The sequence below is a fragment of the Trifolium pratense genome, linkage group LG2 (assembly GCF_020283565.1).
Source record: "Trifolium pratense cultivar HEN17-A07 linkage group LG2, ARS_RC_1.1, whole genome shotgun sequence".
NCBI classification, from domain to species: Eukaryota; Viridiplantae; Streptophyta; class Magnoliopsida; order Fabales; family Fabaceae; genus Trifolium; species Trifolium pratense.
This window is the reverse complement of record NC_060060.1, coordinates 35,915,701-35,932,015: the sequence shown is the minus strand read 5'-3', so window position 1 is coordinate 35,932,015 and position 16,315 is coordinate 35,915,701. Positions and strand designations below refer to the sequence as shown.

At 33.0% G+C, this 16,315-nt stretch overlaps 3 protein-coding genes across 4 annotated transcripts; all 3 read right to left on the bottom strand.

Annotated features, from left to right (window-relative positions):
* Window positions 1–722: 722 nt before the first annotated feature.
* On the bottom strand, window positions 723–5,691 carry LOC123905442 (probable WRKY transcription factor 32). Of its 2 annotated transcripts, none has more exons than XM_045955034.1 (5): window positions 5,191–5,691; window positions 5,045–5,103; window positions 3,103–3,788; window positions 2,828–2,986; window positions 723–1,339 (listed from the first exon to the last, which is right to left on the bottom strand). In XM_045955034.1, the coding sequence occupies exons 1-5, from the start codon at window positions 5,411–5,413 to the stop codon at window positions 982–984; spliced, it is 1,485 nt and encodes a 494-aa protein (XP_045810990.1). In that variant the 5' UTR covers window positions 5,414–5,691; the 3' UTR covers window positions 723–981. The 2 variants fall into 2 exon arrangements, with proteins under 2 accessions (XP_045810990.1, XP_045810991.1); XM_045955035.1 differs by having other exon boundaries at window positions 5,045–5,097; window positions 5,191–5,633.
* A 3,317-nt stretch (window positions 5,692–9,008) lies between these two features.
* LOC123905445 (eukaryotic translation initiation factor 5A-2) lies at window positions 9,009–11,135 on the bottom strand. Its single transcript, XM_045955037.1, has 5 exons — window positions 10,846–11,135; window positions 10,293–10,415; window positions 10,156–10,212; window positions 9,470–9,544; window positions 9,009–9,383 (listed from the first exon to the last, which is right to left on the bottom strand). The coding sequence occupies exons 1-5, from the start codon at window positions 10,966–10,968 to the stop codon at window positions 9,279–9,281; spliced, it is 483 nt and encodes a 160-aa protein (XP_045810993.1). The 5' UTR covers window positions 10,969–11,135; the 3' UTR covers window positions 9,009–9,278.
* A 1,222-nt stretch (window positions 11,136–12,357) lies between these two features.
* LOC123908285 (probable LRR receptor-like serine/threonine-protein kinase At2g24230) lies at window positions 12,358–15,668 on the bottom strand. The gene has a single exon (XM_045958874.1). The coding sequence runs from the start codon at window positions 15,298–15,300 to the stop codon at window positions 12,736–12,738; it is 2,565 nt and encodes an 854-aa protein (XP_045814830.1). The 5' UTR covers window positions 15,301–15,668; the 3' UTR covers window positions 12,358–12,735.
* Window positions 15,669–16,315: the final 647 nt, after the last annotated feature.

Below are 16,315 nucleotides of genomic sequence, written 5' to 3'. Positions count from 1 at the left end.
CAAATACCCAAGTTTTGTCGAGTACCCAAAACAACCATCAATCAGTAATCACCAAAATATTCATCAAATCATTAAATTAATCTCAAATTCATTACCAGATTAGGGGAGAGTTTGGGGAGAGGGAATAATATGACCTACTTTGGTACAAGGAATAAACAAATGTAGAGATTAAATAATCATTAGTGCACATAACAGTTACAAATAATAATTATATAGAAGACAAATAAAGAGAATCATTGAAAAATTGCTCACAGTCCATTGGTTTTCATAGTTGTTCCATTCCAACTGCAAAACTAACATCTTTTGTTTTTATTTTCCCATCTGGTTAAAATATTAAGTTAGATGAGTGATGACAAAACAATAATATTTGATTTTCTGTTTGAGATTAGAATTGGAATTTATATCTCCCATGCCATACTTAGGACATGTTTGATTGAATTGATTTATTTAAAATTATCTACTTGCATAAACACTTATGAAATTGTTTAAGAGAACTTATCTAAACAACTTAACATATTTATAAGTTATTTTTAGCCTATTTTCATAAGCACTTATATATGTTATAAGCTGCAAATTAAATGTTTATCTAAGCATGGCATTAATTATGGTCCTGGACTCCATACCAATCTTAACGTTTTTGTTCAATACATGCTTGAGCAGTCACAAATCACAGCTATGTCTCTATATCGAATCATTTGAGTGGTAATGATATAACACTGCAATACTACAATTGTCCTCTAGTACCATGAAAATGGATTATGCCAATCAATTCTATATTTGTTCAACTACTAGCAAACTGTTTCAGACAAGCTGAACGGATGTACAAGCAAATAAATGCAACACAAACTGTTCCGCTAAAGACTGCATAAGAAGAAAACCAAGAAAAAAATAAATAAAGGATAAACACAGGAAGCTGTGAAATTACAAGAGACCAGCTAATTGATTTTTATATTACAACTGCATGGTTTATGAAAGATGAATTCAGCAAGGCTTAATTTCAAAACCTATGCTCAGAAGGGTTTTAGCCGATTCTATTGCTTTCTCACCCCCTAGTTCCATGGCTTCCCCAGTTAGTTCTCCTTCTTTGCCTACTGACCACTTAGTAGAAACTTTCTCGTTTTGTGGCGAGTCCGGTTTAGTCAACTGCAAATTGTTCATGGAGACAGGTGCTGCTGCGGCCACAAGAGGAGCACTTGGTGGGCCATGTCGTTTCTTGGGCACAGGAGTGTCATGATCATGTACACCCTTGTAAGTTATGATGACAGCATCTGAGTTGTCTACAGCAGTCTCAATGTGCTTCCGGACAGGACATCCAGCAGAAGTGCATCTATAGTAGTTTCTGAAATCAAGCAATAGATATGAAAAAAAAGAGGAAGATGTTTCAATTTCAGTGGGCTTTAATATCATTCATAAAGAAAGAAAAAATCAGTTTGTCAGTTAAATTTGTTTGGATACATTTTCTTGAAGATCAGGTTTCATGGATGCATGTAACATGATGCTACCATATGATGGATGGAAACATTTCAACATTTTGTAGAACAAAAGATGGAAACAGACATGTTTCGGTCGGTGACGGATCTTTTGAGTGATAGGTGGAAGCCATGTCTACGATGTTCAAGTTCAACATGTGTGTTGAACAATGTCCGACATCTACACATCATGTGGTTACATTTAATTACTACTATTTTCTTATATAGAATGTTTTCCATATCTAGCATAAAAGTTTACGGTGCACTAGTGGCCACAATTGTTTTCCAAGAATCAAACCTACCGCCAGATAAAAAATAAACGGGTTAACCACTACACTTCCACACCTCGATACACAAATTACACATTACTTGTGCAACATATTTACGTGTACATTCCTTAACAATTTGACCCCCTCAAAGAAATCATCCAATCTCTGCCACTGGTTTCAGTTTAACACAATATTAACAAACTTACCTAAGCCTCTTGTTTCATAACCTATAGGCTAGAGTAATTTGCCTAAACCTTTCATTTATTAATTTTACATTGTCCATATTTCTCTTAGCTTAATTTTGAGAAAAATACAGCCTTTTTAGCTAAAAGGTCTCTTAGCAACATTTATACTTTAGACACACTCTAAGCATAAAATAACCCAATACAAACATGCATACAATACAAGTGCCTTCAAAAAATAAAAAATTGCAAGTTTCATTTATCTAGTCTACAGATTTTCATAAAATTCAAAATATATTTGATGCTTTATCAAATAACTTCATTTTTTTTACAAGGCTTTATCAAATAACTTCTTTTTTTTACAAGGCTTTATCAAATAACTTAAAACTATATTTTTTTATAGAATCAAATAACTTAAACGTAAGGAATATGTCTGTAAAATAAAACACTAAAATAACATAATTATATATGTCCAATTTATCAAGAATTTGGTGTGCATAATCGTTAAGATAATTTAATGTGTACAAAGAGTTATTGTGACAAGAGTTACTCTTAAAGTTAAGTGGATCTCTACCCATATGACCAATATTTATTTTTTTTTACAAAGTAGAAAAAAAAGGGCACCACCTTGAAATAAGATCTTGGCCTTCTTGCCATTTTTCAAATTGCATAAATAAATAAACACAGCATGCAACTTATTTATTGGACTTTTACTTTTATATTTTAGGTTTATTTTGAAAAATTAAACACTGTTTAAACCTAAAATCCAAATACAACTTTCACACTTTTTAACTAAAGATACTGATTTATCAATGCACTAATAGGATCCATATCAAGAACAAATTAAAAAAGAACAAAAGAAAATAGAAATTACGCATACTTGGCTTGTGGATAAAGGCATATTTACCTGGGATGTGGATTACCCTTCACCATTTTTTGTCCATATTTGCGCCATCGGTATCCATCACCTGATATCCCCACATCTCCTGCTGCATGTACAACATACTTGGGTTTCTTTCCAGGATTTACGGGAGAATCTGAGTGAATTAAGTCGTCTTTCTCCTTTCTGGTTATCAAATTAAACGAGAGAACATAAATCATTATATCCTGCCACAATTAGAATAAATAGGCTTATTGTCTAAGCTTTATCAATAAATAATATGATTCCATATTCGGACTTGCCTTCGCTTTGGCTCTGGCTCGTCAAGATGTTCCTCCTTCAAAATAACTTTACCATTACCATTGATATTTGATGAGTTTTGTGGTTTCTTGTCAGTACCACAAGGTGCTTCTTCTTGAGCTTTGGAAGATGTGGATGGGTCGGATTCTTTCAGAACATTGACGGGCTTAACTAAAACACTGTTCTGTGCAGTAGGTTCAATAGAAGGTGCTAACTTGCTTTCCCTAACAGAATTTATCTTCCGTGGGGGATCATGACTGTGCTCACTTCTATAAACAGTCTCTATCACATGACCTGAATGATCCCAGCATTCAATCTTCTTAGCACAACAGTTTGATTGAGTACACCTGTAATAGCTTCGAGAACTTGTAGTAGGACTCTTAACTTGCTTCTGACCATATTTCCGCCAGTTGTATCCATCAGATGATGGTGTCCTTGGAACAGTAACAGAAGATAAGGGTTTAGCACCAGAAAGATTTTTTTTGCCTGCTGGCACAAGCATGTTACTAACATTTGGAGTAGAAATTTTCTCTATTCCTATGGTTGGACTAGGAACAGATGATAAAGAGTTTGTAACAGAATTTGGAGGTGAAAACACAGTCGATGGAAGCTGATTTCCAGTCTGAGTTGGAGGTGTTTGGGCTTCTTGTCTTGCAGTAATTTCCTTTTCAGGAGGTCCAACCGTTTCCTGAGCATGAAATGGCCTATTTTAGTGCAAAAGAAATCAAATACATAGGATTGTACATTACACGCTACTCTCTAATGCTAAATTTGAATGCAAAAAATATGCTGTGTTAGGAATTGTTCATTTAAGAAAAGCAATCCATTATTACTACGAAGTAAAAATTGTTAGATGGAAGCTCAAAAAAGGTATATATCTCTGGCAATTCGCGACTAGATTTTCTAGCACTAAATGCACTATCAGATAAAGATCTCTTTAGTATGTCAGATACCAGTATTAAAATTCAGAATTGAGCAGTGTAAAAGAATCCTAAGAATCTTGACAAACATCATACTGTCATACAGGATAGTAGGAGTTACATAAAACATGAAGTGTCAATTTTGGAGCTAGTCTATCGTTAGACGCAACGAGTAACTCAACTTTTATGGGATTCTGGATCACTTTGTAGACTGAGATTCTGGTTGTTGCATCTCATTTTCTTTTAAGATTTAAGAAATTTCATTCCTCGTTTTTATGGGATCAGTCAAAATATATACTGACTATTGAGTCGTGCAAGTTCATGATGAAGCTGAAGCTTCTAAGGCTTAAATAGACCAATCATGAAACAACATTGCTATTTAGTACGACGGGGCACATTAGTGAAACTCATGAAGGCTGGTGTGCTTAACGCTGGATAGATATAAGTTCCAGATTTGGTGGAATAAATGTTGTAGTGGTGGTATAAATACTGTCAAAGTAACTGCCATGTCGATCGCGGATTTTCATTTTTGTGACAAAAAGCATTTCTCGAAAAAGGATACAAACAGGAGTTCCAGAAAGCCTTTTCCAATAAGAAGTTTCATAAATCCTAAACCCTAGCTATAATGAATTACTGTGAAACTGACATTTAAAGCAGAAATTAATATCTATCTATGTTGTTCTCAGATCCAGAACAAAAAGGGGAGTAATTAATATTAATGTTTCAAAATTTTCAGTGGAAACTTCACAGTTACATTCAAAACCGTCCCCTAAAAATTTTCAAAATTAACATAAGCATAGCATTACATTAAAAACCCCTAATCAAATTTTTCAAAGTCGAATTTCCCAATTATAACCGTCCCCTAAACCTAAATCCCCAACTCCCATAAATGATCAAGCAAAGTATAAAAAACAAATCAAGTAGATAAAAAAAAAGTCAAAAACTTGAACGATCGCACTTTAACCGAAGCTCAAAATTCCTTCAATAAAACAAAATTTCCAACGATAAATTAATTCTCTCTAACCTTATTTTCAGCTTTAACGCTCGAATTCATCGTATTAGGGCTCCCTTGCAAATCTGCGACTGTCACATAAATCGAATAATTCACTATTTTTTTAAAAAAATAAATAACAATAAAGACGAATTTTTTGGATTAAAATTGAAGCGTACCGAAACTTTGATTCTGCAAAACCGGAGATGGAAAAGCAATTAGGGTTTCTGAATTGTGCTCAATCGGTTGTTCAATAGAACTAGGTAAATCGTCTTTCTTCGACTCGGTGGCAGGCGGTGATTCAGTGACTCGTTCCTTTTTTATCTCTTGAGTTTTTTGTTCATCGTTAGTTTCCGAACAATTTTCTTTTGGGAGAGCTTCGGTGACTCGATGCTCAGCCATGGTGAGTTAGAAGCTTCTAGAGAATTTGTTTGTTAGAAAAGTGAAACGAATTTGGGGGTTTTAGGAAAAAGCACGGTTTGTGTGTGAAGTGTGTGTGTGTGTGTGTGTGGTGTTGACTAATATTGACTCACTCGTTCACTCACTCACTACTCAGGTGTTTCTCGGTGGTTCTTTTCATATGATGCTCTTTCTCGTACCAGTACCAGGTGGTAATACACGCCGTTAGATTCTCCGTTATTTGTTCGTTGTTTTGTTAACACCGTTAGTCTTTTGACTTGTGTGTAATAGTGTGTGATGTGATGTTTTCCTCTTTCTCTTTTGATATACTTGAATCCTACGTGGACAAATCTCTACCATCCTTTTTCTTTTCTTTCTTTTTTGTCTCTTCAACTTGAACTAAAATGAAGAATTTTGGTCTTCTAAATTATTAACACGAACTATCCTAAGGAATAATTTGAGGATTTATGTATTAGATAATACAACTTTAAGTATTAGGTTTTATATATTTGGTGTAGGTTGGATTTGTTCGATTGTTTCGGTTTCGGTTGGTTTGAATTCGATATTGGATTGATTTGATTTAGTTTTTTTCTTTCGGATGATTTTTTTGTTGAGTATGAATTGTTGTTCTTTGTTGGTGGTTGTCTTAGTTGGTTTGATTTATTTTCAAGATTAATTCTGTAACAAGCTTAAAACATAGTAGTAAGATTTAGTTTGAGTTGTAATATTAGAATAAGATGTTTTGAATTTTTATTATTAAGTATATTCTTTGTTTTTGTTTGACAAACAATCGATGGTTCATTTTGATGTATCGTGAGTTTGAAAGGAGGTATTAGATAATAAGACTTTAAGTATTTAGCTTTACATGTCAGTAGTCGTCCATTATATATTATTATAAATTTTCTCGCAACATTTTGACAAGGTATGTGTTGTAATCTTATGAAATTCTAAACTTTTTTGTTCTTTTCAATTTTGTATCTCTATTGTTAACATTATACTATGCAAAAGTTTTTTTTTTAATAGAGACAACGATTGGACTTTCCTTCATGCGTTTTATTACAGTATTAGTAATTTGTGTAACATTTATTTATGTTGAAATTGTTGTACTTTATAAGTTGTTTATTAGACTTTTGGCATGTTATATGTTTTTTTACCCTATTCCCATCGTTCAATTGATTGAAGAATCTTTGAACGTTCACTGTTATTTTTCAAATTTAGTAGCACCTATCAAGTGCTTACTTCAGTAAGATCAGAGTTCATTTCATTTACTCGTACTTTTCATAAGGAAAGTAATATGGTTGTTAATTTTTTAACCAAGATAGTTGTTATGAATAGTGATTTGATATCTCTCTATGGAGTGTATCCGGTGAGAACTGATAATTATTATGAGAAACGATAACTATTAATAATAACCATCAGATTTAATAGACACGTCAGATTAAAATTTTCACGCTCACTTAAAATCTCATGTGATCCTATTTATGCATATTGGAAAATCTTCCTATATAGTATAATTTTTCATAATTTAATCCTATAATCTTTCCTAATTGGTTTGGACTATTAAAGTTCTTTTTAATATTTTGAACCCAAAGTTATTTCCTATAGCCACTATGTTTGGTCTAGTGGTGAGGGGAGTTTGGGTAGTATCAGTATGCTAGAGGTTCTAGGTTCAATCATCAGCGTAAACAAAAAAATAAATAAATATCATTTGTTTTTATTTTATGGATTTAAGGTGTGTTTGGAGAAAGAATAACGATAAGGATCAGTTAAATTTTATTTTAGTTGCATTACTTGAATAAAAATAAATAAAAAACTTAAAAATGTCACAAACTTTATTTATTTTTATTTGTTACTTACGATTTATATGTTATAACATAAAATTATTAACAATATAATTTTTTACAACTTTTGTTATATCAATTTTAGTTTATTTTTTATAGTCAAGAGTCAACGGTTTAACCTGCAAGCTTATGCGGACCGGACTCGAACTTACATATCATAATTCGTTTGTTCGTCCGGTTTAATGCATAGGTTTATGCGGGGTGGGTTAAAAGGAGCGGGCTAGCCCGCATACCCAACCTTAGTCCAAACATACCATAATACACGGAAATGATGGTGTCCGCAAACAGGAGAGGTAGGTAAAGGCGCATTAGGAGATTGAGAGGAAGAGAGGCAAGAATATGGGAAAATTTTAGAAAAATTCGTGATCCATATAGTAAACACGGGTTAAACAGGATATTTGTACGTCATCGTGGAACTTTTTGCAATCGTAGCAGCAGTGGTGGAAGATGCTTAATACGAGGATCAATCTTTGGTCTAAGCTTCAACTAACGGAAATGACTGACTTGAAATCTAAAATAAACGTAAGGGACTAAATTGATACTTTTTAAACGTAAGGGACTAAATTAAAACCTAAAATAAACGTAATTGACCAAATGTGTAGTTAAACCAAAAAAAAAATAGTACCGCTTTGAATAGGAATATGCACAATCAGAAATCAACCAATTTGGCTTATTATGAAGAATAAAGCTACTTTAAAATGTTGACTATGTATTTCATGCAAGGTCTCTAAAGCAGATTCGTGTCTTGTTAAAATACTACTATTACTCATAGAAAATACAGTATTATTGCTTACTTATCATCAGCAAGGATTTAAGATGTCGATGCCTTTGTAAGCGAATCACATTTGTATACAAAAGTTATTTAAATTTAAATATTTCAACTGTATTACATTGGAATCTTTTTGCTCTTCCATAAACATTTATTTTATTGTACAATTTAAAAAACGAATACCATAAATTAAAATTAACGTCCTTCACATTTCACACATTAGCACATTACCACCCACTCAGATTCACTAATGGGTTGATTCCTACAAGAATTTCAAGGTAAATGAAGAGTTAAATTTTGACATTCTCCGATAAGCTCATGACACTAGTTTATTGAGGGATGGCACAGAATTTCTTTTAAAAGTAAAAGTATTATTGCTTAAAGTGAAATGACATAATCTACCCCCCAATAAAAAAGTGAAATGACATGAAAATTGCCTCTGATTTTCTTTCATGTACTAAAAATAGCATGTCTTTCTATTTATTTGGATGTCTTCTAGGAGCAAATTCTAGAAAATACTCGACTTGGATTCCAATAGTAAAATATATGAAGAAACGAATATTAAAATTTATGTAATGATATTTTTCTCTGAAATTATCTCTACATTTTGACACTTGTTTTCCTATACCTTTAAAAAAAAATCTACTCTTAAAAAGCTAGATTCTAATTATTTTTAAAAGTTACTTCAAAATTCTTAAAAAACAGATACAACATTCTTAAAAAAAAAACTTATTTTAAAACATTTTTTATATGCTAAAACAACACCTAATGGAGGTGCACAAAAAGCGTACTTCAAGAGTTTCACCATTGAACACAATCTATAGGTGCAAACACGAGTTGAAATTTACTTCAAAATTATGTGGCACGGTGGAGTCATCTTAAGCTACTCATTGGAGGTGCATATCCAGTACCACAGTTATTATCCTAAATTTATTTTTCAATCAATTATTCGACAATTGCACAAAGAGGAGAGTGATAGGGCTCAATATTAAACTCAACAAAAACGATAAAGATATAAGAGACACTTATAACAAATTCATCCTCTACCAAAACACCGGAGGGTTCAATAATTAAAAAGACGAAAGATAAATATGGTTCCTTTTTTTCCCTACCTCAAGCTTTCATGAGATTCAAGCTCAAGGCAGTTTCCATTTTGTCAAGTTTATTGCGCACACATGCATATGACAAATTACTACCTGTTAGCACATTTAAGAATAAAATACGTGCTATCACCCATAGTGACTTCCAGAGAACCATTTTAATTTTTAGGACCAATGTCCTTCAGGGCACATATCTGTTCTTCTCCCATTGCAGACATGACAGAAACCACGAGATCTTTTCCTTCAGCAAATCCATCTTTAATCTATATGAAAGTATAAAAGAAATCCATTAAAGAGGCACAAAAAATATGTGGGATAAATTCACAACTAAAATTATAAAACCCAATACCTGAGTAAGCAGACTATCATCAGTGGGAAGCTTCAGATCATCCTTGGTACTTCCGTTATCAGTCAACAGACTCACCTAAAAGAAACACTCAAAAAGGTTAAGAAATGTTTTTCTACTACTCTTGGACAATATCAGAATGATCAATACTTTCTTCGCTAGAGTCGAGTGGGTGGTAATTTCGTTGTAACTTTTCTAAGTATTCCTTGTACTTAGAAAAGTTAGATTTTAGGTTATCTAATAAAATTTTGTTGTTTAAAAAAAAAAAATCTGTCTCTATTTCTTGCTATGTGGATGAGTTTGTCTTCACTCACATCAGCAGTTGGAGTCCTATTCTTCATTATTTTTCTTTTCAAAACAACAAAGTTATATTTATTCATCTTATTTTGACATATGTACCAAAAAAACCCTTATCTTGAATTGAATATATAATAGCTTTTTGAAAATAATAAAAGGTTATTCTCATTCCTTTGGTAGATTTTATTGTGAAATATTTGACTTTCTTCATGTAAGGAAAACATGCCAAAAGACTAATATTATCTTCTAAAGTAACCTTTCATAAAGCATAAATCTCAGTTCTCAGGACATGATAGCAATCTCAATAGACAAATAAAACATTATCTATTTCAAAAGCTTCAAATTAATTTGTTTCCACGAAACCTCGAATATCATAAGTAAAGAAAACTTACAAAACCATCTTCAGAGATATCAATCAGCTGATAATCAGTACGATTCACATGAGGAACCTGAAAAGAAACAACAATATGAGACATAATTACACTGCGAGCAAATATTAGACACGTAAATGAAATAAAAGCTAACTCACATCACAATTGTGGGATGAAGGAACAATATCTTCAAGCTTTTTGCCGTTGAAGATATCAATTGCAACAAAGTGACACTTTGCATGTCCATGCTTTCCTGTTTTTGAAGTAGAAACTTCAACAACCTAAACAGACAAATCAACCAACAAACATAGCACCCCAGAAACAAAGTTAAAATCATATTAACAAATAAATATTACAGAAAAACTATAATTTCACAGTCCTTATTATAAAGGAATTGACATCTAATTATAACTTAACTGATTGATAGATAATCCAGTTATATTAAGTTTATGTATCGAATCTAACTCATCGACTAGTAAAGTTAATCTGGTTTTATAATCACTTTTGAGACCTAATTTTTCAGTTGCAACTAATGTTAGATCTAGATTTAAAACAACATATGAGTCTATGTTTCAACATAATCCAATCAAATCAAGTTCCAATTTTTTTTTAGGGTTCAAACGTTAGCGGTTACTAATCAAGTGAATCAACAAAAATCAAATCAATTAATATATAAAATAGAAAACGCATAAGAAGAAGAATTTTATAAACCTTGCAAGGTCTGCCCTTGATGACGATGTAACCGTTTTTGCGGATGGTACCGGCCTGCTGAGGGTAGGTTTTGGAGGCTCCGGCATCGGCAACTGAATCAAAGTGGTGTTCCTCGTCCGACATGATTGATGATGTTTTTCTGTTTGTGGTTTTGTGTGTGTGTTTGTGAGAGAGTAATGAAGAAGAAGAATTTAGGATACGGGGTCTTCTCTTTTTATTCTAAACCTAGATCCAATCCTCACCCTGTCATTCGTTATTTATTTTTTTCCTTTTTTGGCCTTGTGATACACATTCTATTTTTTAAAAAATAATTTTATTTATTTGTTAAAAAAAAATCACAATAGTACAAGCTAGATATTTTCTAACAATATTTTCTTTTCTTTTGGCTCAAATAAAACTATATTTTCAACACTAGGGTCTAGGACCACGTTTAATTTACTGCTAAAAAAAATAAGGGGTCAAACATGATTATTTTAGTGTACTAAATTTTATTTTAAAACTAAACAAATTAAGGGCAATAGAATGAACAAATATTGAAATTTTAGTCTCACCGGTAGTCTATTTGAATCTGCGATAGTTTTCTGCGGCAAGTTTAAAACCACGTCAAAATTTTCACGTTTGTGTAGCTTTTGTAAATTTGTAGCTACTCATCGTAGTTTTGCAGTGACAAAATTACTTGATGTCACAACTGACCTTGAACCAGATTAGACGGTTAAGTGGACCAGATGATGATGTCAAAAAAAATTACAAAAGAAGGTCGAGGCCGAATAAGAAACTAATTAAGAAATACAGACATTTCTAGTCGTACAATTAATTATACTCAAGAACATAGACTTCAAAATTAGAACCAAACATAGACTTATTAGAATAGTTTTACTCTGCAAAGTTTAACAATTTGGATACTTCCCTTTCAACTTTTAGTCGATTAAGCAATTGATCTAGTTGTTGATGTTGCAAGTGATTTTTATGATTCCCGTCCCAACCCCAACCTTTTTCGTTCAAATCTAGATCCACAACCACGTAATATATTTATCTTACGTGAGTTTTATCTTCATTTTGAGAAAAACTTAAGCCTCAGTAATATATCTCATCTTATAACCCATTTGGGGTTGGTTTAGTGGTGTTAGCTTGGTTCTTGAAGTGTGTTAGCTTGGTTCTTGAAGTATGCTGCTCCCAGATATATAAACACTTATACAGTATACCAAGTTACCACACATGTATACCAAGTTACCACACATAGTTGATAGAATTCACCCAAAGAAAAAACATAGTTGATAGATGTACACATATTAAACATATTCTAAGAAGCAGCATGAGTCTATATTCAACCCTGCACAAGGATAACCATGGCCAGTTCTTTAAACAGTATGTCTGGTTTTTTGTTGAAAATATTCTCAAATCACATAAAGTGATTTGAAAAATTCTCCATGGGAAATAAAACATAGTTGAGCACATTAAATGTAAAGTAACTACAGAGTTCTTTTGAAATAAATGTACTTTCTAGATTGCAAGTTGCAAACCAACCATCATATATTTGGTCACATTTGTACTCAAAGTAACTATAGAGTTCTTTTGAAACAAATGTACCTTTGCAATTTACAAACCAAGCATAACATATTTACTACAACATGCTGCAGTAACATGTCAGTTAAAAGATGAACTTCTAGTGTATATTCATCAAAGCTAGACACTTTTTGATCTACCAGAAGAACTGGTTGAAGAAAAAACAAAAAAGATCAGCATTACAAACAGAACTCAATAACTTAATAGCTCCACATTTGCTCCATGGTTGCATAGGAAGCTCTTAATCTAAGTACGAGAAAAACAAAACAAAAAGATAAGCTAAATAAAAAATGACCACAATTCTTTTACATCATGTGTTGCTAAATTCTAACTAGTTGTAGGTTCAATATCCTTTAGAAGTCCAACTATCTGCTGCATGGTTGGTCTCTTGAAAGGTAAATCAGCCGTGCATAGATATCCAATCTTAAGAGCTTCCTCCATTTGTTCATCCAATCCTGTATCGCGAATTTTATGATCAATAGCTCTTGAAGTTTGATTCTTCCTTACAAGTCCTCTAACCCAACTTACCAAAGTCGTTGCTTCTTTGTCATCAGTATAATCATCTCCAACCGGTTTCTTTCCAGTTAGTAGCTCAAACAGAACAACACCAAAACAATATACATCAGATTTCGGGGTTGGAGAGTCATCAAATTCCGGTTGAGAAAACTCCGGTGGAACATAACCAGGTGAACCACGCGCAATCTCTTCGTCCAAACCACTTCCGAAAATCTTTGCAAGTCCAAAATCAGACAACCTAGGCTCCAAATCATAATCCAAATAAACACTGCTAGCTTTAACAGCTCTGTGAATCATTGGAGGAGAGCATCCATGGTGAAGAAATGCCAATGCTCTTGCAGTTCCAAGAGCGATTTTGTGTCGAAATCGCCAAGTTGTGAGTAATCCTTCAGAACCAACATTTTGAATTCCATTACTATCAGCAGCTTCTTCCCATGTGTCTGTGCTCCAATCATCTGTGCTTTGAACACCGAGTGGCAAATCATAAAGAAGGTTTTGCAAGTTTCCATTCTCCATGTAATCATATATAGCAATTCTTTGATCACCAGCTACACAATAACCAGTTAAAGGAACTAGATTAGGGTGCTTGATTCTACCAAGAAACTCAAGCTCTCTAGCAGCTTCTTCATCTGTTAATGTAGAACCAACAACCAAAACTTTAACTGCAACATGAATATTTCCTGGTAGAAAGCCTCTATAAACAGGTCCAAATTTTCCTTCAGCCAAAAGGGTACCTCTGTCGAAATTTGAAGTTGCAGATAAGAGATCTGCAAAGGTTATATTCAACAACGGCTTCTCAAAGATTACTACTGGAACTGATGTTGCTTGTTTCACATCAGCCACCCAAGTTGTTGAATCAGTTTGGAAGGAAAATGGACCTGAGATATTCTGTTCTTCTCTGTATGAACCTGGCTTTACTTCCCACATTTTCTGTTTCCTTCTGCAACCGAATGCTATAAACAAAATCCCGGCAAGCGCGAATATCAATACAATGGTCAATACAAGAGCTAACTTCATTCCCTTGTGGTGAGTGTCTCTTCTTCTTTTGAAAAAACTCGGATTCGCAGCTATTGGACAACTGTTAACTGATCCAAAGAACGATGTTTGCAGGACATCGGATTTGATTTCTGATGCACAAAGGGTTAAGTTATTATAAGAGAAGTTGTATTTCTTCATCTTTGGGAGATTTTCCAAGACAGATGAAGGGACTGGTCCACTCAAATTGTTATGTGAAAGGTCAATAACTTGGAGGTGTTTATTCTTCAAAAAGGGAATTTTCCCATCAAGATGATTCATAGAAAGATCAAGTGCATTCAAATTACCAAGTTTTGAGATATTGTCAGGAATGTGACCAACAAGACTAGTTTTGGACAAGTTAAGATATTCCAATCCTAATAGTATTTCAATCTGTGGGAATTTCTGTCTTGTAAATCTATTGCATGCAAGATTAAGGTGCTTTAAATTCACTGAATTGTTCAAATTTTGGAAAATTTCACCACTAAGTTGATTCTCAGACAAATCCAGATAAACTAAATGAGACCAATTGTAATGTACCTGAGAAATGTGACCTTGAAATTGGTTTCTGCTAAGGTCCAAAACCTCCAACTTTAACTCAAAGACTTCAACAATAGAACCCTGAAATGAATTTCCTGATATATTAAGACTCAAAATGGACTTTAACCCTGAAAAATCCGAGACACCTCCATCGATATTATTCTCGGCAAGATTCACAGTCCTAAGCTTAGGAAAAACATCACCGAAACCATGTGGAAGTGTTCCACTCAGTTGATTTGATGAAAGGTCAATTGAAACTAGAGACTCACACTTGAGAATTCCTGAAGGAATACTTTTAACAAACATGTTATGGTGAAGTTTAAGAACCTTCAAATTCACAAGGGAACTCAAAGCTTCAGGAATTTCATCAGAGAAATTGTTTTTTGACAAGTCAAAGTTTTCAAGTAAACCAAAGTTTCCAATGTTGTTAGTCAATGAACCTGAAATTTGATTGGAAGAAAGGTTAAGGCTTTTGAGAGAGTTTAAACTCCAAAAATCTGAAGGCAAAGAAGTGATTTTGTTTTTGCTAAGATCCAAAGATTGAAGTTTGCTAAGTTTTCCTAAGGTTGTATCAGGAATAGGACCAGTGAGACCAATACCAGAAAAGTTTAACTGAAAAACATATACTTTATTTGAATCACAGAAAACACCTTTCCATGAACAAACAGAAGATGAAAAGTTGTAATCTTTTGAGGATGATGTTAAACCCATTTTCTTCAAAAACTCAGATACATAAAATTCATCAGTGTTTGGTTGCTGAGAAGCTAAATGCTTGAACAAAAATGTTAAAATAAGAACAGATCCAAATACTCCTAAACCCATTTGGGAATGGTGTTCTAATACTTAAAAATTATGGAAAAATTCAAAACCTAACTATCATAGATTATGGATGTTGTGCTCTTTAACTCCATTGGAGCTAACCCTTTTGTGCATTCAGTATCTTTTCATGGAAAAATGGTTTTTTTTACTGCAAAGTGTATATATAGTATAGAAGGACACAAGAGAGAGTAAAAGAAGGAGCTAAATAAGGTTAAAGGTAAATACTAGTTGTGTTCTTGAAGAAACAAATTTAGTTGCTGTGACTCAAAAGGTTGTGGTTTGGACTATAACAAGAGAATGTGGGGAATGGTTGTCTTTATCTAGACTCAAAGATGATTGTGAAAAAGTTGTCATGCTTTTTTACTTTGTTTTGTGGTTTGGAAGGACTTTTTTGTCATGGAAATATAGAAACTGATTTTTCAGGAGGGGCTTTTTCCACATGCAGTGCAAAAACAAAATGTTAAATTGTTAATTAGTGTCGCATGTGTTTAATTCAGTTGATAAAGACATTGCATTATATATGTGTGGGGTCAGGATTCGAATTCCGATTATCTCATTTATTTATTTAAGGGTGGAATTTCTAGTGACTTTGACAAAAAAAAATGCTAATTAGTGTATCGAGGCGCTAATTAAAGAAATTTAATATAGCAAAATTATCTTGAGTTTTATGGAGTTAATATTTTAAAAATATAAAAAGATACAATTTTGAATACAAGGTTTTACTTTTTTTTTTTTAATTTCTTAACTAGTCTCACGAGAACATTAGTTAACATGACTCTAAACAAAGTAACTCTCATGTTATCCGCACGTGGTGTGACGTATTTTAGGGTATAATGGAACTTTGGCGCTAAAAATAGGAGTTCACATTGTATTCCCTTTTAGCTCATATCAAAGCTAAAATTAGTTATATATAACACTCACACTCTTCAACCATCAAAATAACGACAAAATTGTCAAGACTCATATGCAACCTAAAACACCTAAAACAGACAATATCTCAATATAAAAATATCATTGT

Coding starts and splice junctions, on each gene's coding strand:
- LOC123905442 (XM_045955034.1), bottom strand. CDS start 5,413: ATGGCTGAGCATCGAGTCACCGAAGCTCTCCCAAAAGAAAATTGTTCG. Junction 3,789..5,044: donor GCGTTAAAGCTGAAAATAAG/GTTAGAGAGAAT, acceptor TTTCATGCTCAG/GAAACGGTTGGACCTCCTGA. Junction 2,987..3,102: donor GAGCCAGAGCCAAAGCGAAG/GCAAGTCCGAAT, acceptor TTTGATAACCAG/AAAGGAGAAAGACGACTTAA.
- LOC123905445 (XM_045955037.1), bottom strand. CDS start 10,968: ATGTCGGACGAGGAACACCACTTTGATTCAGTTGCCGATGCCGGAGCC. Junction 10,213..10,292: donor CTTCATCCCACAATTGTGAT/GTGAGTTAGCTT, acceptor GTTTCTTTTCAG/GTTCCTCATGTGAATCGTAC. Junction 9,384..9,469: donor ATGATAGTCTGCTTACTCAG/GTATTGGGTTTT, acceptor ACTTTCATATAG/ATTAAAGATGGATTTGCTGA.
- LOC123908285 (XM_045958874.1), bottom strand. CDS start 15,300: ATGGGTTTAGGAGTATTTGGATCTGTTCTTATTTTAACATTTTTGTTC.